Source organism: Microcebus murinus, chromosome 22 (genome assembly GCF_040939455.1).
Source record: "Microcebus murinus isolate Inina chromosome 22, M.murinus_Inina_mat1.0, whole genome shotgun sequence".
In the NCBI taxonomy this organism is placed as follows: domain Eukaryota; kingdom Metazoa; phylum Chordata; class Mammalia; order Primates; family Cheirogaleidae; genus Microcebus; species Microcebus murinus.
Genome location: NC_134125.1, coordinates 7,298,960 through 7,320,819, shown reverse-complemented (window position 1 = coordinate 7,320,819; position 21,860 = coordinate 7,298,960). Strand labels below are relative to the sequence as shown.

At 40.2% G+C, this 21,860-nt stretch overlaps 1 protein-coding gene across 1 annotated transcript; it reads left to right on the top strand.

Annotated features, from left to right (window-relative positions):
* Window positions 1-247: 247 nt before the first annotated feature.
* PPP1CC (protein phosphatase 1 catalytic subunit gamma) lies at window positions 248-21,389 on the top strand. The gene is made up of 8 exons (XM_075996555.1): window positions 248-545; window positions 11,191-11,322; window positions 12,319-12,549; window positions 16,987-17,091; window positions 18,026-18,249; window positions 18,458-18,592; window positions 20,022-20,082; window positions 20,992-21,389. The coding sequence occupies exons 1-8, from the start codon at window positions 491-493 to the stop codon at window positions 21,060-21,062; spliced, it is 1,014 nt and encodes a 337-aa protein (XP_075852670.1). The 5' UTR covers window positions 248-490; the 3' UTR covers window positions 21,063-21,389.
* The last annotated feature ends 471 nt before the right edge of the window (window positions 21,390-21,860 follow it).

Sequence of the window (21,860 nt, the reverse complement as noted above, 5' to 3'; positions counted from 1 at the left end):
CCTCGCAGTGCACAGCTGCATTTACTCCTCCGGCTCCAGCTTCCACGTGCAACTTTGCAACTCACACTCCGGCCAGGGGACCTATTTATTCGACCCGTTTGGCGGAAGGATCCCGCGCGCGGTCGCAGTTACGCTCAACCGTCTCCTCCCCCTCCCCAAGCCTTGGCCCCGCCCCCTCCCGCGCCCTGGCCCCGCCCCCTCCCTCGCGCCCTATGGCCCATAAAGAAGTCCCGGCCGGGCGCCGCACTCCCCGCGCGCATCCGTGCGCCGCCCGAGGCTGGCTAAGGAGTCGGCGGCCATTTTGTTCTTCTCGTGGTTCCAGTGGGGAGAGAAGGAGGAAGCAGGGAGCGGGGCGGCTGGGGGGGGACCCGCCGCGGCTGCTGCCACCGCCGCCACCACCGCCTCTGCTCGTGGCGTGGGAAAGGAGGCGTGAGTCCCGGGCGCGAGCCGGCGGCGGCGCCGCTGCGGGAGGGTCGGCAGTGGGAAGGCGATGGCGGATATAGATAAACTCAACATCGACAGCATCATTCAACGGCTGCTGGAAGGTGAGGGGGGCGGCGGGCGGGCTGGCGGGGTCGGGCCCGCGGGCGGCCGGCGGCCCTGGGGGTTCGAGGCGGGGGAGTTGGGAGGCCGGTTGGGCTTGCAGCGCCGCGGGGAGCGAGCCCCGCGAGTTGGCCCGCCGGCTGAGGCTGCAGCCGGAGGGAGGCCGCCCGGGGTCCCGAACTTGGCGCCACCCGCCGACCGTCCTGGCTCCTCTCATTCATTGCATACGGATGTAGCTGCTTTTCCTCTGGGCCGTGGAATTTGAAAACTCCGCTCCCCACCCCCACGTTTCCCGCCTCTATCCACTTGCCCCCCGCAAACTGGACCAGTCTCTGGAGAGAGAAGGTGGGGGGCCCCAGTCCAGCCTACTGGACGGCATGTGCCGTGCTTTCCTCTGCGAGGGGGAGTTTGTGGCACTCGTCCTCTCGAAAAGCATTTTGTTGGGGGTATGAGTTCCACCGGGTTTGGGGGCTTTTTTCTTTCCTTGCTTGCTTTTTTTTTATTTTTACTTTTCGTGGTTCTGGGGTCGGGGGACGGATTTCTTGTTAATTGGTGACGAACGTTCGCATCTCAGAAGATGTGAGAACCTATGTTCTCTTGCCCCCCAAATCCTTTTAAGTTGTCCTAATCTTGGAGACGTCTCTGCGCTGTTGCCCTCAACGTGCATCCCAGCATGAAACCGGCGATGATGACAGAATCGTTATCTCATGCTAAGCGCTTTGAGTTCATCAAATTTTTACTATAATAATAGCTAACGCATCCAAAGCACTTACTGTGTGTTAGGCATTCTTTGAGCACTGACCACAGATCCCGTTCAGTTCTCCCAACAACCTTGCGATATAGGGGCTGTTATTTTTTTCTTGATTTACAGAAGGAACGAACTAAAAGGTGAAGTCACTTGACCAAGGTCACACAGTTAGTGACAGTCAGGTTTCAAACCCAGGTATCCGGGAGCTAGAACTGGCTACATTTCACTGTCACCCTATGAAGGAGAGAAGGAAGCAAACAGTGGTTAAGCAAAGGTTAAAATAAAGCTTTAATTTTGGCTCTCCTAAGCCATGTGAGGTGCCTGGCAATTGATTCGTATTGATGTGGGAGAGGGATGAGGTTCAGATTTTAAAGAGGGAAGCTGAATTGAACTGCTCTCAGATTCAAGAGCATGTCTACAGATGCTAACGTCTCATCCAAGACTTTGGAAGAATTTAGTCAACTCGCCTTTTTGATTTGGACATTAGATGTGAAATTGGCTGCATTTTAACTGCTTTTTGCCTTGATGCTGTCCTCCTAAAACATTGTTGGAATATAAATGCTGTGAGTGATGGAGTGTGAGCATGAACAGCTCTGGTGGTAGAATCTGCAGACCTTTTAAAGTAAGTTATTAAAGTGAAACTCCTGAAAATATCTCATCCTTAATCTGTGCATTCTTTCCTTTTAAGCTTTATTAAAAGAAAAACCCACTAAATGTCATTAAGGACCCTTGAAATGCTCTTGAAATGTCGCTGCCATTTGTAGGGTGAAAACCTTGTCATCTAGTGCCTGGCATACTTTTCATACTAGTTAATACAGTTCTTTAATTTATATGAGGCAGCAAGCCATTGGTGAGAAACTGATTAGTTTGTAACAAGAGGAACTTTTTATCAAATATGTTTCTAAATTTTTAAATTCTGCACATCTTTGCAGGGATGTGTGTGGCTAGACCAGAGTGGGCTTTTTTTCTTAGAGAAAACAGGATAAATTGGAATTTGTATAGATTAGAAACATTAGAATTTTAAGATCATATCAGTCTTGTTAATTTAAGTTCTGGTGTGCCCTTAACTGTATTCACATTACAGATTTTAATTTTTTTATTTTTATTTTAGCGTATTATGGGGGTACAAGTGTTAAGGTTACATATATTGCCCATGCCCCCCTCCCCCCTCGAGTGTAGATTTTAATTTTAATCTTTAAAATCATGCAACGAAATTTGCCTGGTAAATTTAATTTATCTAAAATGAGATCAGTGGTTGTTTCTTTTTTTTTTTTTTCTTTTTTTTTTTTTTTTTTTTTTTGAGACAGAGTTGCTCTGTTGCCCAGGTTAGGGTACAGTGGTGTCATCATAGCTCACTGCATCCTCAAACTTCTAGGCTCAAGCGATCCTCCTGCCTCAGCTTCCCGGGTAACTGAGACTACAGGTATGCACCACTGTGCTTGGCTAATTTTTTCTATTTTTAGTTGTTTGGCTAGTTTCTTTCTGTTTATAGTAGAGACAGGGTCTTACTCTTGCTTAGGCTGGTCTCAAACTCAAGCTCAAGTAATCCTCCCACCTCAGCCTCCCAGAGTGCTATGATTACAGGTGTGAGCCACCGCGCCTGGCCTGAGTTAGACAATTTTGCTAATAAATTTTCGTGCTTTTTGTAATGCCCCCAAAGCCTTTTTCCTTAAAGATGTTAAGATTTAAGTATATCTGAAAGTGGAAGGAATATGATGTTTGTGACCTTTCAGACGTTTTTACGTGTTCAGGATTGGTCTTTTAAGCTTGAGGGCTGTGTAAGCTAGTTGAGAAGTGGCTCAGTAATAGTACTAGAAAGGTAACTCTGAAGTGAAGTCTTATTTGAGAAAAACAGCGTGTTGGTTTAGATCTTAGATCACTGCAGCTTTGCGGTTCTTTTCTTCTCTAAACTCTGAATAGTTTTTAGTAAGGCAGGCCTCACCTCTGTAACCCACCTTAGAAGCTTTTATCCAAGCTCTGTCTTGCTGCTGATAAAACCTTAAAGTTGTTACTCAGTATAAGTGATGTTAGTTATTAAGTAACTACACAGTAAAATGTGATTTAGAGAGAAAGTGAACCAGATGATGATTTGGTCTGATTCTCTACTGTGTTGGAGAAAAATGAGATTTGGGGTGCTTTTATAAATGGCCTCCTAAAGGAGCAAGAGTGGCTAGCATTTTTCTTGCAGTGCAGGTGGTTGTAACTTCATGCACATCCTGATTTGCAAGAAGCTCTTTACTATGAAGAAGTCCATTGTCAAACTTTGAGACCATATGAGGCTATGCCTAATTGTGCAACTTGCTTTAGTCATTTAAATATTAATATAACCTCTGCCTTGGCTCACAGAAAGTGTTTACCAATTTCATCTCCTGATATATAAGGATTGTTCTGTAGATAGTGTTTATTTTATTTATTTATTTATTTTGAGACAGAGTCTCGCTTTGTTGCCCAGGCTAGAGTGAGTGCCATGGCGTCAGCCTAGCTCACAGCAACCTCAAACTCCTGGGCTCAAGCGATCCTCCTGCCTCAGCCTCCCGAGTAGCTGGAACTACAGGCTTGTGCCACCATGCCTGGCTAATTTTTTCTATACATGTTAGTTGGCCAATTAATTTCCTTCTATTTATAGTAGAGACAGGGTCTCGCTCTTGCTCAGGCCAGTTTCAAACTCCTGACCTTGAGCGCGATCCACCCGCCTCAGCCTCCTAGATTGCTAGGATTACAGGCGTGAGACACTGGGCCCGGCCTGTAGGACAGATTTTTGTATTTCAGGATCAGACCTCTGTATCCAAAACATGAAGAATAGATGGTTTAAGTATAGATCTTGATGATTTATCTGAAACCTCTAGTTTCTCTACTACACGGCTTTACGGGTGCTTCTCGCGTAGAGGGAGTTGGTGTTACTAATATAGTAAGGCTTATAGGAAATGAAAATTCATAGAATGTAGGGTCAGATGTGCAGTATACTCAGTGGTATTTTATCAAAATGTGTTCTTAGACTGTGGAAAGTTAAACATTGTTCGGTGGACTCAAATGTAGAAAACTCAAGATACTTTATTGAGAACAGTGGGCAGTGTTTGGCAGCTACATCCTGACTAGCTGTCCTGGGAAAATCGGTGTCACCTCTAACTGCCTGAAGTGTAACCCCAGCAGTCAGAAAAGTTAAGATGGGGGAGAGTATGGTGTGGAGGTCAGAAAGTGTGGGTCTTCCAGCTGGTGACTTTGCAAAGAAACTGGAGGATACTTGATAGCATTTTTGTGGTTATATTTTTTGCAGAAAAGAACCGACTTGTTTGTAGGAACGTTTAACGTTGGAAATATTTACCGGTTTTTGTTTTGTTTTGATTTGAGCTCTTAATTTCCTAAATCTGTCAAATATCATGAGATTATTTTTTCACTGAAATAAATATGATGTGGCATATTCTTAAGATTACCACCTACTTTAATAGGATTATGTTAAAACAGCAAAATCTCTATTGACTTATTTTTATACTGGTTGTGCCTTTTTTAGGTTCAAAAGCTTTATTCAGCTGAGGCTTTTTTTGGTGTGTGCAATTTCTTTAATATGATTTTCTTTCAACAATTAAGGGGCCTTTGTGCGGCAAGGAAAATATTTTTTTATTCCTCATAAATAATCTCAAGCTTGTTTTAAACTTCCTCCCATAATTTTGTCTCTGCTTCTCTCGTTGCCAGGCTGTCAGAAGTTAGTGTTGCTTATGAGGATAAGTTGGTGTTTTAAATAGTAGCCAGTTTAAAGTCTTTTATAATTGCAAGTTTTTATCAGTTTTCAATAAAATTGTGTGGAAGTTTTTATGATGCGTTCGTGTTAGTGATTTACTAGATAGATTAGATACATTTCCACAAGAACAGCCTTTGCTGAACATAATGCATTTTTCTGACTCTCCCTTTCTAGCCAGATAAATGTCTTTACTAAAAAGTCAACATTTTAGATCTAAGTTGATGTTTTAATGTATTGATCATGAACCTATATATATATATGTTCACAGTGCTTACTGGTTTTATTTCCATGTAGTACCTAGCACTTGGGTTTCTGAGAAGCACTCCATCTGAGGAATGGAATTCTTATTCATTGGAATAAGAATTTATGGGCATTCGATTGTTTAAGTTATTTTATTTTTTTAGAGACAGGGTCTCACTCTGTTCCCCAGGCTGTGTTGCAGTGGTATGATCATAGCTCACTGCAGCCCGGAACCCCGGGGCTTAAGCAGTCCTCTTGAGTAGCTGGGACTACAGGCATGTACCATCACACCTGGCTAATTTTTTTTATTATTATTTTTTGTAGAGATGGAGTCTTGCTCTGTTAACCAGGCTGGTCTCCAGCTGCTGGCCTCAAGGGATCCTCCACCGCAGCCTCCCCAAAGCTCTGGGATTACAGGCATGAGCCACCATGCCTAGCCTATTGTGAATATTTTATATAAGTGGAATCATGTGATATTTGTCCTTTTATGACTGGCTTATTTCAGTTAGCATATATCAGTGCTTCATTCTTTTTTATAGCTAATATCCCACTGTATGGATAAGACCACATTTTATCTATTCATCCACTGATGGGCATTTGAATTATTTCTACCTTTTGCCTGTTGTGAATAGTGATGCTATGAACATTCATGTGTCTGAATCCCTGTTTTCAATTCTTTTGGCTCTGTACTTTAGCTAAATTTTTTTTTTATTTATTTATTTTTTGCTTTCATAGCTGAGCTATTTAGCTAAATTTTTGATGCTTTTTTTTTCTTTTCTCTCTTTGAGACAAGGTCTTGCTCTGTTACCCAGGCTGGATTGCAGTGGGACAATCATAGCTCACTGAAACCTCAAACTCCTGGGCTCAAGTGATCCTCTTCCTCAGCTTCCTAAATAGCTGGTACTACAGGCTCATGCCACCACACCCAGCTAGGTTTTTGGTTTGTTTGTTTTGTTTTTTAATTGAGACAGGGTCTTACCTGGGTTGGTCTTGAACTCCTGGCCTTAAGTGATCTTCCTGCCTTGACCTCCCAAAGCACGGGGATTACAGATGTGAGCCACTGCACCTGGCTGAAATAATTTTATATTAACTATTTGAACTGCTACTTAGAAAGATATCATAGGGTGACAACCCTTGAATTTCCCACCTAGGGTCTCTTTTTTGTGTTAAGTTTCTCTCATTGGGCACAGCAGTGAGAGCTTTAAACTTCAGGGTAAGAATTGACTGATGTTTATTGTGCAGAGCTACACTGTTTGTATTTTTCTTTGTAGCTAATAGCACTAAAATGGAGACATTCATGCCTTTGGGGGGGGTTAATGGTTTTGAAGACATTATCCTTAAGGTGGACGTCTAGTTGTATAACTTTTATGGAAGGATAATTCTTCCACTCATACCATTTATGTAATAACAATCTGCAATTACCTGGTTTGTCTTAATTTTTCCATTACCTGCACTAGGATGTAAGCTTCTTGAGGAAAAGGACAAGATTCTTGCCCATTCTGTTGTTAGGGTATTCCTAGCATTTAACACAGGTCTGGCGCACTGTAGGTGTTCAGCAGTGATTTTGTTGGATATTTGAAGCATGGTAAATAAGTATTGATAGTTTAACAGGTTCCCATAATTTAGTTCTTATTCATTGCCTCCTATGCATAAGGATATGTTATGATTTTATATCACATATTGAATTTTCTTAGCAATGACTATATATTTGGGTTTTGGTAATTTATCCTGCTAAAAACTCCTTTGGTTTGGAAGTTTAATGTAGAACAAATTTCTTTTTTCTTTTTTTGGGGGACAGAGTCTCACTTTGTTGCGCAGGCTAGAGTAAGTGCCATGGCGTCAGCCTAACTCACAGCAACCTCAGACTCCTGGGCTCAGGCAATCCTTCTGCCTCAGCCTCCCAAGTAGCTGGGACTACAGGCATGCTACCATGCCTGGATTAATTTCTTTCTATTTATAGTAGAGATGGGGTCTCGCTCTTACTCAGGCTAGTTTCAAACTCTTGACCTCGAGCAATCTGCCCGCCTTGGCCTCCCAGAGTGCTAGGATTACAGGCGTGAGCCACCGCTCCCGGCCTAGAACAAATTTCTTAAGTGGGAGGGTGATATGGAGGAAGTACTAGACCTAGAGTTGGAGCCTGCTGTCCTTCTTATAAGCTATGTGACCTTGGACTAAGTCCCTGGACTGTAAAATGGGAGGTGATAGTACCTAACTTCATAGGATTGTTGAGAGTATTAAATGACAACGTAAAGCCCCTTTAGCACAGTGCCTGGCAGATGGTAAGTGCTCAGTAAATATTGGCTACAACAAATAAATCATTCTATCTGCTAGACATTAAAAATAGTGAATTTGATTTTAATGCTATTGGCTGGTGGGACAACTGTTAAGAATTTAGTGTTCACTTGGACTGTCAAAACCCATTTTGAAATCTTTTATATTCTGTTAGACAGTTATCTTCAATGTGAAATTTGAGAACAATCCTAAATTTTCACAATTGGAAAAATATTCCAGTAAAGCCTGGTAGAAAAATGGCACCATTGGTTTGTAATTTTAAAGCACAGAAACAGGTTTTTTTTAAATTCAGAATGTTTAGTCAGGAGTGTTTATTTCTAATGCCACAAGTCAACAGTACTTACAGATTTATCCAGACTTCATTCATGCAACAAATTTTGAGTACCTCCTGTATACTGGCCATGGCTCATGTGCACTGCAGAGCAAGACTTCTGTGTTCTTCGGTTTATATTCTACCAGGGGCCCAGGTGAACAGGCAGAAGCAAACTGGCAAGTGTAATTCCAAGTGCAGGGTGTGATGCGGAGTGGTCATTGTTAGAGCATTTCAGGAAGCATGGAGCAGGCTTGTAAGGGGAGATAGATGAGAGAGGCTTTTCCAGGGTGAAGTGGTGTCTGAGCAGAGGCCTGCTCAGCTGTGCAGCTGTGCACCAATTGATGGAAGATGGTTTTAGCAATTTCTATTTTTATAATTTTTTTTCCTTGAGCTAAACGTAGGGAATTTAAGAAGCTTCAAGACCTTGTTTGTTTGTTTTGGTTTCTTTTCGTCCGTCCGTCCATCTGTCCGTCTGTCTGTCTGTCTTTGGACAGTCTAGCTCTATTGCCGGGGCTAAAGTGCCATGGCATTAGCCTAGCCTAGCTCACAGCAACCTCAAACTCCTGGGCTCAAGCAATCCTCCTGCCTCAGCCTCCCAAGTTGCTGGGACTACAGGCATGCCCCACCGTGCCTGGCTACTTTTTCTCTATATATTTTTAGTTGGCCAATTAATTTCTTTCTATTTTTTTAGTAGAGATGGGGCCTCGCTCTTGCTCAGGCTGCTCTGGAACTCCTGACCTTGAGTGATCCTCCCACATCAGCCTCCCAGAGTGCTAGGATTACAGGTGTGAGCCACCCCACCTGGCCTGTTGATAATGTTTTTGATAAGCGCCATTCTTCAAATATAAACAAATCTTTATTTGTCTGGAAAAAATGCATCTAATCTTCACATTCAGAATAATTCTTAAATTGTTAGTAGTATTGCTTTTTACTAATCTCTGAACACCCCCACTCAGAGGACAAACAGAAAAATAGAACTAGAGAATTTAAACTGTCATAAACTATGTCTAAAGGTGGTAGTAAGAATCTTCCAAAACCAAGATTTATGTTAGCAACATTGATTTAATCTGATGACATTGACTTGATACATTATCGTTCATATAATAAAGTAAGCCAACCATTCATATGTATGTAAGACAATTACTGCAGAAGTATTCTGAAAGACTTAGAAGGGATGCCTCATTCACAAGTGTGGTGGAACTCTGCTGAGAAAAAAAGTTCAGATTGAAACCAGAAGCTTCTAGGAGTTCCCTCCTAGTGAAAAATAAGTTTCCTGCTAGGCAGTCTTCCCAAGTTTTTTGCTAACTTGTGAAATCACTAATGATTGGGGTTTTGTGGCCAGTGAATCAGGGATCCCACCATCTTGCCACTGGGAGTGTTTCTTGAGTTCTTTACTATGTATTGGTGTCTGGAGAGAAATTGTGGTTCTTCTGGGGAAAACCGGTTTTTATTGCTCAGTTGTTGTATTATATATGCATCTACTTCATATCTTCCATCAAAGGTTATCATTACTGTGCTTCTTGTTTTGAAACATTTTGATTAGAAAAAGACTTTGCCAGTCTTTTAGTTCAGTTGTATGTTTTGAAGGCCAAAGTAGTAAAGTGATTTCCCCAAAGTATAGAACTAGTCCAGAATCTTGGGTCTCCTGATGGCTCCCAGTCTAGCCTTATTATCTCTTAGTAATTTTCACTTCATTGTGTGCTTCAAGAATTTGTCCCTTATCTTTTGTCATCCTTCTTAATATTTTTCATTGAAAAAAATATCCCTCTACACACAGTTTCATTTCTGCTCAAAACTTGTTTCTTCAGATAATTCAGAATTTTCGGTGGCCATTCAGGCTGACTTTACCTAGGGCAGCATTTTTCAAACTTGGACACAACCCTTTTAATGAAAAAGGACTCCCATCAAGTATATCTGCTTTTTATTTCAGTAATTTTTATTGCTGTGTAATATGGTTACTTAGGTATTTATAGAACAAAGCTATGTACAAACCAGTTAAACTTCTTGCTCTTATTTAGTTAGTAGGCCAAATGATTTTATAATTTGAATACAAACAAAGCCTCAAACCAATAAAATTTAAATTAACAACTGATGGATTGCTAATCTGATGGGTTAGTATTGCAATCTGATGGATTTTGTAGTCTTGCTAACACTGAATCACTTGATACTGGGTTTATTGGTGGGAAGATGGATCGTTAACATCTATGTTTAGTCTGGTTCTATATTTTTACTTCAGTCTTAATTCAGAGAATGCCATCTCATCAATCTTTTGTTTAAAACAAGTTTAAAGACTGGGACTCAGGCACCTTGTGGATAATCAGTCCCACACTTAACACAGACCCTGCGGGCAAGCAGTTTTGCTGGATTGCCATTTTCATGAAGGGGCAACTTTGTAACTGTAAGATTAAGGTACATTTAGCAGTTCAGTGCTGTTTACTCTGTATTAATGATTGTCTAATCTGTTGCAACTGAAACCAAAACAAAATGTTTTCATTTCTACTACTTGCCTACCTGCTGATAAATGAATTGTTATTTTACTAAGCCTTTTGCTTCAACATGAGTCTAGAACTCTGAGTGATCTGTAGGTGAGCATTTTGGAGATTAGAATGCCCTGTGCTGTGCAGTGATTTCTTTCCCATTGCTTCTTATCTGTTCAGATAACTAAGATACTCTTTCTTAGAGCACATGCTGACATCCTTTGCCCCGTACAAGCATGAATATGAACACAATGCTTTTGTCATAGGTAAATCAGAGACCCTTGAGGAGATAGCTACTCATGGTCCTGTAAAAATCACTGATGGGGGAGGCTTCTGAGCTTCCCTAAGACCACGGTGTGTCCTGAGACCGCAGTTCTCAGAACAAACTCTGAAGTCTGCTGCTGTGCGAGTTAATTTATAAAGCTGGAAAAGAGAAGGCTAGAGGCAATAAGTCCTGGTGGGTGGGCTGTGGTGACAAGGCTACTTTGTGTGGCTTGGGTATGGACTGAGGCCTGGAGCTGTCTTCCTTGGGGAGCTGGGTAGTGAAAGGAAGACTTTCTAACAGCACTGAGATAGCAGACAGGATGGCCCCCTGTTCTGGATACTATGAAGAAATCTTACTTGGTATAGAAGATGCACTTAAATAATCTCTGAAATCCTGTCCTAAGATTTTAAGGTTCTAATTCAGCATTAAAAAAACACATTCTTTGTAAGTGTCCTGAAAATGAAGCCAGTCAGAAAGCTAGTTAAACCATGTTTTTGTCCCCTCTTTGTCTAAACCTTGGATATTAAATTGTATTTTGCCTTTGTTGGAGTAACTGGGGTCTTTTCCCCCCTACAGTGAGAGGGTCCAAGCCTGGTAAGAATGTCCAGCTACAAGAGAATGAAATCAGAGGATTGTGCTTAAAGTCTCGTGAGATCTTTCTCAGTCAGCCTATCCTACTAGAACTTGAAGCACCACTCAAAATATGTGGTAAGTTTTGGGCACACTAAATTATCTTTGGTTGCAACGTGATTGATTAACTGAGTCGAGTATATGTTGATGAACTTGTATTAGCTAGCAGAATTATTTCCTGTTTATGAATAACCTGGAATTACTTAAAATTAAGTTAAATAGTGGTTTTGGAATAAATACCTCCCATGGATTTAGTTTACTTAAATGTACTTCAGTTTTTAAATTATTTCACTGAAGGCATATAAACATTGCAGAGGAAAAAACGAGATGAAGAATGGAGAGAGAGCTAAGATACGGTGTGAGCTACTGAATACATAGGATTGTATTTAAGCTTAAAGCAACGCTGGTTATTTCTAAAAATAGAACTTCTTTGATGCTGGTTTATGGTTCTGTTTTTTATATAATAAAAGAAATCTGTGTTTTAACTCAATATTATATAAAAACTATACTTCATTCGAGTAATGATATATTCTTCTAGCATTTTTGACTACACTCAAAACTTTGCATTTTTTTGTTTGTTTTCAAGTAAAATGCTCTTGGGCATTATCTGGCAGGGAGAAATCGAGAGCTGAATTCATTGATGGGTGTAGAGTATCTGCTTTTTTATCGGTGGGGCCAGGGCTCAGTAAAAGTCCAGCAGTCTGCTGACACAGTACCCCGAGATGGAGCTGTCCGAGATCTGATACCGATCAGCCATCCTGGAAGGAAAACCAAGTTACTTGGCAAGAGGCATGCCTAGACATAGCACTCCTTTCCACAAAATAAATTCTTAATTAGTTGAATTTTGTGTGAGGTTCTGGAACATATACACACTTAAAATTTTAATTAGGCTCAACTGAACTAAATATGATGCAAGATTGCAAATTATTACTTAGTGTTGGCTGTCAAATTAAACTCATTACTGGAGGTCAATGCCATTATGCAGTGAATATTTAAAGAATGTCTTCCCAAAGGTTTGTTAGTGGGTTAAGCTCTAAGTATGGAAACACTGTGTAACAAAAGTCTTGCTTCTAGGTGATATCCATGGGCAATACTATGATTTGCTTCGACTTTTTGAGTATGGAGGTTTCCCGCCAGAAAGCAACTACCTGTTTCTTGGGGACTATGTGGACAGGGGGAAGCAGTCATTGGAGACTATCTGCCTCTTACTGGCCTACAAAATCAAATATCCCGAGAATTTTTTTCTTCTCAGAGGGAACCATGAATGTGCCAGCATCAATAGAATTTATGGATTTTATGATGAATGTAAGTACTTTCCACATTTAAGGAGGAGTTATTTAAATTAAGATACTTTTGTCATCAACTGAACATACTTCTGTTGTTAGCATTTGTGAGAGCTTAGGTAATGTGTTCCCGCTCATATTTTCGATTTCATTAGTTTGCTTTATTTTAGTTTTTCTTGGGTGGAAAAATAACGCTGCCACTACAATATTACATAATGTTCTAGATTCTTTTATCATGGTCAGATTAGGAAGTAATGATCTCAGAAGTGGGTTCTTTAAAATAGTCTTTGTGAGCATTCACAGATAACTTAATTCTTAGTACAACTCTGAGAACCTGTCCACATAGATAGTTTTGTTTTGTTTTTTGTTTTTTGTTTTTTTTTTTGAGACAGAGTCTCACTTTGTTGTCCAGGCTAGAGTGAGTGCCGTGGCGTCAGCCTAGCTCACAGCAACCTCAAACTCCTGGGCTCGAGTGATCCTTCTGCCTCAGCCTCCCGAGTAGCTGGGACTACAGGCATGTGCCACTATGCCCGGCTAATTTTTTATATATATATATCAGTTGGCCAATTAATTTCTTTCTGTTTATAGTAGAGACGGGGTCTCGCTCTTGCTCAGGCTGGTTTTAAACTCCTGACCTTGAGCAATCCGCCCGCCTCGGCCTCCCAAGAGCTAGGATTACAGGCGTGAGCCACAGCGCCCGGCCTTATAGTTTTGTTTTATTAAGATATAATTTCATTCTATAAAATTCATCCATTTAAAGTGTACAATTCAGTGGATTTGTAGTAAATTTATAGACTTGCATAACTATCACCACAGCCCTCAGACAACCACTAATCCACTTTCTGTTTATAGTTTTGCCTTTTCTAGATATTTCATATAAATGGAATCTTGCAATATATAGTTTTTGAAATTATTGTAGTTTTTCTCATCTGCACCCAGGGAAAATGGTGGTTACTTTCCTAAAATATGCTGAACAGAGAAAACAAAATATGTAATATTTTGCAAAAAAATATATAATTTGAACTAGCTCATTTGTTAGAAGTGGTCCTGGAATGGTTACATATGCATAGACTTAGCCCTTCTACCCCCACCCTTTCCACAACTCACTGTTTGCTTGGTCTGTGGCCTTGAGATCCCAGCTGATAAGAAGATGAGGTGGGAGGGGTTATCGGGAGAGAGATCTGGTGGGTTCTGGACTGACTGGGACAACTGAGTCCCTGCAATGAGTCTGTATCAAAGAAGTACTAGTAAAGCAGTTACTACTCCTTAGGTACCACAGACAGGGATTTTTGTAGCATTGTATTTGGGGTATTTGTTACAGATGTTACTTTTGGGTTAAGAAAGGTTTCCTTTTACATAGCTGTTTACTCAGCAAGTACTTCCATGTTTTCATTGATGAGGTTCAAATCCCACTGATTTTGTGTGACATATATCCTAATGTAACAATATTGGCTACACCAGTTTCAGTTTCTATTGAATGCAGAGGCCTTTAAAGTGGTTTAGAAAAGTCAGTGTTGGTTGATTGCAATTTTAACTTTTGTTTGGTCATCGAGGCACATTTATAAACATTGTGCTCAAGCGCCCCCTCTCTTATCAGGAAGGTATAACTGGCCATTCAGTCTACTTGTGGGCATAAAAAGTGCCCTTGACATAGGTAGCTTTCAGTTGACAGCTTGCAGGCATTCTTTTTTAAAAATTGATAATTTTATTATAATGAAAGGTTTAATTCAAATGTAGATATTCTTTTTTTTTTCTTTTGAGACAGAGTCTTTATTGCCCAGGCTAGAGTGCCATGGCATCTGCCTAGCTCACAGCAACCTCAAACTCCTGGGCTCAAGCAATCCTTCTGCCTCAGCCTCCCAAGTAGTTGAGACTACAGGCATACGCCACCATGCTCAGCTCATTTTTATATATATTTTTTTAGTTGTCCAGCTAATTTCTTTCTATTTTTAGTAGAGATGGAGTCTTGCTCTTGCTCAGGCTGGTCTCAAACTCCTGACCTCAAGCAATCCTCCCACCTCGGCCTCCCAGAGTGCTAGGATTATAAGTGTAAGCCACCACACCTGGCCCAAATGTAGATTTTCACACAACAATTTTAAAACTACTGCTTATTTCCCAAGTATAATAAATACTATATTACCTTTTCCTTTTTTTTTTTTTAATTATATGAATGTGATTCCGGAAAGACTGGGGTATGTTGTTGGGCAAAGTGTGCATGTTTGATCCTTTCCTGACGCCAGAGCTGTCCAATGTGTAGTATGTGAAATTGCATTACAGGTGCTGGCTCAAACTCCTAGGATTTGGAAGCTCGAAGGGACCTAGGTGATTACCCAGGCTAAACTTTGCAGGAGCCAGCTGTTCCCAGGGTTTAAGTGGCCTTAGGGAAGAAATAGAGAAGAGAAAGCAATGGCCCTGTACTTGGTTAAGATGCCAAGAGGCAACAAGAGGAAAAAAACTTCTTTGATGGAGGAATCAACAAAGACAGCAAAGGAATCAGCAAGAGAAACTGGCATATATGTTATGTGACTAAAAGAATCAAGGAGTAAAGCTGACTTCAGAAAGGAACAGGATGTAATAATGGCAAATGCAACAAATAGGAAAGGAAAAGTCGCCAAGGAAGCCATTGGATGATTTGCTCAGAGACAGATTTCAGTAGAAAATTGGAGACAGGCCCAGGCACAGTGGCTCACACCTATGATCCCAGCAATTTGGGAGGTCAAGACATGAGGATTGGTTGAGCCTAGTTTTCAGACCAGCCTGGGCACTGTAGTGAGATCGCATCTCTACAGAAAATTAGCCAAAAGTGGTGGTGTGTGCCTATGGTCCCGGCTACTGGAGAGACTGAGCCAGGAAGATCACTTAAGCCCAGGAGTTTGAGGTTGCATTGAGCTATGAGCACACCACTGCACTCTAGCCCTGGCAACAGAGCTAGAGTCCCTGTCTCAAACAACAACAACAACAACAAAATGACAAAATGAAGTCACTTCATAAATGAGGGTTAAGGCAGCATGGCCCCTGTTTTTGTTTTTTTTTGGGGGGGGGGTTGGAATATTTGTATTATATTACTGGTTAAGCATCCCTCATCTGAAATCCTAAATGCTCCAATGAGCATTTCCTGGAGCACATCCTGTCAGCACTCAGAAAGTTTCAAATTTTGGAGCATTTTGGAGTAGGAATACTTAACCTGTACTATTATTATCTCTTGGAAATTGGAGATGGTGATTGTTTGCAGGTTCCCCTTTAGGCTTTTTTAGCGAGGAAGTTGTTAAGCTTCCACGATCCTCCAATGAAATAATATATGGGACAGGGGGAATAATTAGTGGCCTCCAAATAAATGCAAAACAGAGTGAACATGGTCAGAGTTAGACCTAATCGTTGAGAAGCCAGAAACTATCAGGAGAAAAAAAATAGCTCTCTTCTGCAGAGGGAGAAGTCAGATGTTTGCTGGATTTGCATTACATTTCTAATCCTGTGCTAAACCTTTATACCCTGCTTGATTTGCACTAGGGGGTGGAAGGTGTGGTTCTATTAATAACTCTTCAAAGGAGAGGTCCAGGTTTAAGCCTTTAGACGTCCCTCTAGTCCCTAGGATAAGAAAGAAAAAGAGACTAAGGACAAACTCTTGGTTTAGGAATAAAGATTGTGCTTTAGTGTGTGGTAAGGTACAGGAGACAAAGACACCTGAACAGTTGGGCTGTCTGTGGGGCGGTCCTTAATTCAGACAGGTCTGTTCTTCCAAGGCTTATGAGTAGGTTTATAACTGGGAACATAATTTTCACGTAGAAACAGTGCTTAAAGGCATGCTTGTGTCGGTCATACTGACTCCAGAAAGCATGGCGCACGTGCTGGCGAGGGAGCATGACTGCACTGTGACGTCAGTCCTTTGGGGAGCATTTAGAATTTGTGCAGAAACCCCATGGTGTCTGCAGGAAGCAATCCGTGTTCCCCTGTTATCATTATGCCTCCTGCCAGAGCATTTAGGGGTGGGGAGTTATCCGCTATCAGAGGGTTATTGAGGGGGAGATGGGATGGATGTTAGCTCTCAGAAGGAAGGCGGTAATTGCTCATGTGTGAGTTGTTCATAATTACCTTTAGAAACAGGAGTTGTCAGTAGGTTGAGATTGGACAAAACAGACTAGATTTCAAACAGAGTTGGTGCTACGAAATAATTGGGGGAATTTAATGATAGTCATTAGTCATTATCAATATTGGAATTCTGATTTTATACTTCTATGCGATTTTAAAATATTTCATGTGAAAATGTAAATCATTGCTTAGAGATCAGACATCTCCAGGTGTCATGTATATCCAATTCTTACCCCCCTGCAAGAGATTCTTAATAAAAGCATAGTTTCATTTATTTTAAAAGGTAATCAGAACTTTGCTTTGGAGGAAATTATCCTGAGAGAATCAACCTACAGAACAATAATCTCTTTTTACTATCCTAAAATTTTCACAGGTAAAAGAAGATACAACATTAAACTATGGAAAACTTTCACAGACTGTTTTAACTGTTTACCGATAGCAGCCATCGTGGATGAGAAAATATTCTGCTGTCATGGAGGTATGTGGGTTGATTTTTGTTCCAAATAGCTTTTGGTTCCTTCTAAAAATTGAACACTGTGACATTTATGAGTTGTCATTGGATGATGACTTCTGTCAGTAACTCCTTTGTTGATGCATTACATCTCTGTTCACTCTGACACAGCCAGGATCATTTGGACAGAAGTCTGATGTAAGCATTTGACTTGTTACAGGGAACTCTGGACTCTGCGACACTGTGATTTGAAAATAGAACAAGAAAGTATTTTTAACTATAAAATGAATAGCAGTTAATTTGCTGTGCCATAGATCCTCTAGAACAATGACGATGTGAACGGATTTTTCCTTGATCTGTTTTTGATCTTCTCAGAACCTTTTCTGACTTGGATTTTAAGTTATTTTGCTTTACTCAGAGATTGTGCTTTGTATAATGTAATTAAAATAGTAATTGCAAAGAGGATTTCTTTTCATGTGTGGTCAGCAGTTAGGCAACCATCGAAGAGCCTATCTCTGCCCTCCTATACTTACAGAGGTTTTGGTAGAGTTTTCAACTCAGATGACAATAACTAGACTACATCTGAGCTGGTCTGACAGACTTGATGGTCTGTGGACAGCACAGATTTCCTAGAGAGCCACCTCACATCTGAGCATCTGCATCTTCTATGCCTTGTCATTACAAATGTTCAATAATGACATCGGGTATGTATGTTGCTTATTAGTCCTGTCAGCTGGGGAGACATGCAGAGGAATAGTTTTTAAAATCACTGGATTTTAATATATAGGATTCTGTATTGTGTTTTGTTTTGTTTTAACCAAAACCAAGTAAATAAAACGTAGCCAAAGATTTAATTTAAGCTTTCATGTCAGTCATTGAGTCTCTGTAGACAAGTAAAACTGATAAAGAGATAACATCCTTTTAAAAGTTCTTTCTTCAATTTTTTTAAAACCTTTAATAGGTTTATCACCAGATCTTCAATCTATGGAGCAGATTCGGCGAATTATGCGACCAACTGATGTACCAGATCAAGGTCTTCTTTGTGATCTTTTGTGGTCTGACCCCGATAAAGATGTCTTAGGCTGGGGTGAAAATGACAGAGGAGTGTCCTTCACATTTGGTGCAGAAGTGGTTGCAAAATTTCTCCATAAGCATGATTTGGATCTTATTTGTAGAGCCCATCAGGTATTGATTTTGAATTTTACATGTACACTTAAGAGCATGTGTGTGAGCACAGATTCTCCTTGTTGATTTTGGTGGGTAGGTATTGCTTATTTATACAAAGTGTCTTTGGAAACAACCTACAGGATAGCAGGCTCAGCAGGAAATTGAAGAGTGGTTTTACTCACCTAAAGTTTGCACCTACTTATCCTGAAAAACTTTTCTCTTCAAGGTGGTTGAAGATGGATATGAATTTTTTGCAAAGAGACAGTTGGTCACTCTGTTTTCTGCACCCAATTATTGTGGAGAGTTTGACAATGCAGGTGCCATGATGAGTGTGGACGAAACACTAATGTGTTCTTTTCAGGTAGGACATGCTTTCAACATTATTTCCTTTTATCATATTTGGATTTTGCTGATTGAAAAAAGAAATTGCAGGCCAGTCACGGTGGCTCACGCCAGTAATACTAGCACTCTGGGAAGCTAGCTTGAGCTCAGGAGTTTGAGACCAGCCTGGGCAAGAGTGAGACCCTGTCTCTACTAAAAATAGAAAAAATTAGCTGGGCATGGTGGTGTGCCCCTGTGGTCCCTGCTACTCGGGAGGCTGAGGCAAGAGGATCACTTGAGCCCAGGAGTTTGAGGTTGCTGTGAGCTAGGCTGATGCTGCGGCACTCTAGCCAGGGCAACAGAGTGAGACTGTCTCAAAAAAGAAAAAAAATTTGCCACTTTGTATTTACTGTTTATGTTGAGTAGGCTAAATTTTTATGTTCCCATAACCCATGTTTGTCCTAGTAGAATAATGGAATAATGTGTGGATCCCTCTTAAAGGAATAAAATTATCGTAGGACCTGTCTTCCAGCGTTGAACTTAACTGTTTTTGCATTACTTAAGTAGGTAAAAACAAAGTAACATATTGGCTTCTCATGCGGCTACTGGTTCATTTACTATAAATCTAAAACCCTAATGTCAGTGTAATGTTTGGCTAAGATTAAATCACCACTTGGATGGGAAAATAGTACTAACTGCCACCTGCCTGGTGTGCTGTGTCTGCTCTCTCCAACCTTTTTGGTCCCAAGGACCAGTTTCATGGAAGACAAATTTTCCACAGAAATGGGGCAGAGCATGGCAGCTATGAAGCTCTGCAGCCCACGGGTTGGGGATTGCAGTGCTATGTGATTACTTAGTTCTCTTTTCTCTAGTCTCATTTCCACAAAACATTTGTTGATGTACCATGACATCATTTGGCCTTCACTCAGCACAAAAGCATTATTTACACATACAGTCTGCCTCAGTCTTGTTATCATTTGCTTATTATGATAAACTATGACACTTCAACCCAGCCCGATCATAAACATAAATGCAGCTATTGAAATCATGTGACTGTCAACAGTTAAATGAATTAAAACAATTCTTTTACAAATTATCAGGGAGAACTTGCACCTTCCAGAGATTGTACAAGGATCCCCCAGGGGTTTGAGAAACACTTCTAAAGAACTTTCCCCCTTTATGTTAAGAAAATACTACCAGATACAGACTTCATAAAATTGTCATTTTACTCAGAGGTGAAATAATTTGTCCTGATCATAGATGTTACCTGTTCATCATAGCATTGATTACCAGGTGTTTAAATGTCAACTTGGTTTGTGATACTATGCTAGTAGTGCTGTCACAGTTGTTTGAGGCAGTCTTAAATAGCCAAAAACATTTCTGAACAAAAGATTTGGATGAGATTTAAGGACTCTTAAGATTTTGGGTTGAATATATTTCCTAAAATGCACTGTCTTTTGAATCTTCAGATTTTAAAGCCTGCAGAGAAAAAGAAGCCGAATGCCACGAGACCTGTAACACCTCCAAGGGGTATGATCACAAAGCAAGCAAAGAAATAGATGTCATTTTGACACTGCCTAGTTGGGACTTGTAACATATAGTATATAACCTTCATTTTTAAGACTGTAATGTGTACTGGTCAGCTTGCTCAGATAGATCTGTGTTTGTGGGGGCCCTTCCTTTCATTTTTGATTTAGTGAATGGCATTTGCTGGTTATAACAGCAAATGAAAGACTCTCCACTCCAAAAAAAAAAAAAAAGTGTTTTGTTTTTTAATTCTCTGTTCCTTTTGCAAACAATTTTAATGATGGTGTTATAGCTGTACATCCCAAGACAGTTTATTCTGTCTAAGGGGTAAGTGTACAATTGATCTTTTTTTAATTCAGTACAACCCATAATAATGTAAATGCTCGTTTTCTTTAAGATATAAAGAGAGCCCTAGGGTGCTCTGAATCTGTACATGGTCTTGTCATAAAATGCATAATGTTGATACAAACCACTGTGAACATTTTTTATTTTAAAATCTTGTTTCAAAGGGATTGCTTTTTCCTTTCATTGTCTTGTCATGTACAAACTAGGTTTTATAGCTGTCGACATTAGGAATAACTTTCACCCTTGCCAGCATCACTGGTATGATGTATATTTAATTAAAGCACACTTTCCCCCTACCGTATACTTAAAATGACGATTAAAGCCATTCTTTTAAATGTTTGTGACTCTTTCCTAAAGCCAAAGTTTCTGTTGAAATATGTGTTGACACACCCCTAAGTTCAAGGTGGCATGGTAGTGTACACATGCCGCCTTCCTGGGGATTCAAAAACAGGTTTTGATTTTGAATAGCAGTGAGTAATATAGTGCTGTTTAAGCTATTAATGATTAAAGTTAATAACATTTTGTACAATTTCCATATAGTCTATTCATTAAGTAATCTTTTTACAGTTACATCAGGCCTGAACTCGTCAATTCAGAAAGCTTCAAATTATAGAAACAATACTGTTCTATACGAGTGACCGATTATGCTTTCTTTGGCCTACATTCTTTATTCTGCGGTGAAGTTGAGGCTTATAAGTCAAAACAAAGGAACTAACTTACTATCCACCGGTTTATACAGAACTCACAGTTATCTATGACTTTTTTAAACTAAGATCTGTTAAAAAGAAATCTGTGTCAACAGATGACCGTGTACAATACCATGTGGTGAAAATGCATTCAGACTTATTAAATGACGTACTTGTTAAATCCTCTCAGTGTCTATTTATCAGCACAATACACACAAGAGAACTGTTGATGGCATATTGAGTAGATTTTAATGAATAAATTGCTCTGGAAACCACACAGTTTCATTTTGGATTTGTCTTCCTTCAGATAGTCTGTTTTCCAAAGATGGATTTTAATATAGATGGTCATATTCTTTGAATTATAACTTGAATATAACTAAATGTCTGTAATAGACTCTGTAATAGAGTGATGGGATTGAACTATCCTCCTCTACTATTTGGGGAGATGGTACTTAATCTATCTCCATAATTTTCTTATTGTCTAGGTTCACTTGAACTTGGGAGTAAATTCACAAGTGACTTACTTTATTATTCTGACCCAGCCACCTACATTTTCATGCAGTTCTTTGATCTCTTCCCCCTTAATTCATATGGACACAGTGTTGTCTCATGTTTTGTTACAAGTGTGTTAAATGCATATTAATTTCCCAAAAGTATGCTTAAAATGGGTTCTTTGAAAAGCATTTTTTTCCTGTTATAAGCAGGTTTCACCTTAGTGTGATGGCAGGGAGCCTCCTTTAAGGAATTGTT

Bases quoted from the DNA above. Each gene is read 5' to 3' on its own strand.
- PPP1CC (XM_075996555.1), top strand. From the start codon at position 491: ATGGCGGATATAGATAAACTCAACATCGACAGCATCATTCAACGGCTG. The intron at 12,550-16,986 runs GTAAGTACTTTC...AAATTTTCACAG, and splicing joins TTATGGATTTTATGATGAAT to GTAAAAGAAGATACAACATT. The intron at 20,083-20,991 runs GTATGATCACAA...ATCTTTTTACAG, and splicing joins ACCTGTAACACCTCCAAGGG to TTACATCAGGCCTGAACTCG.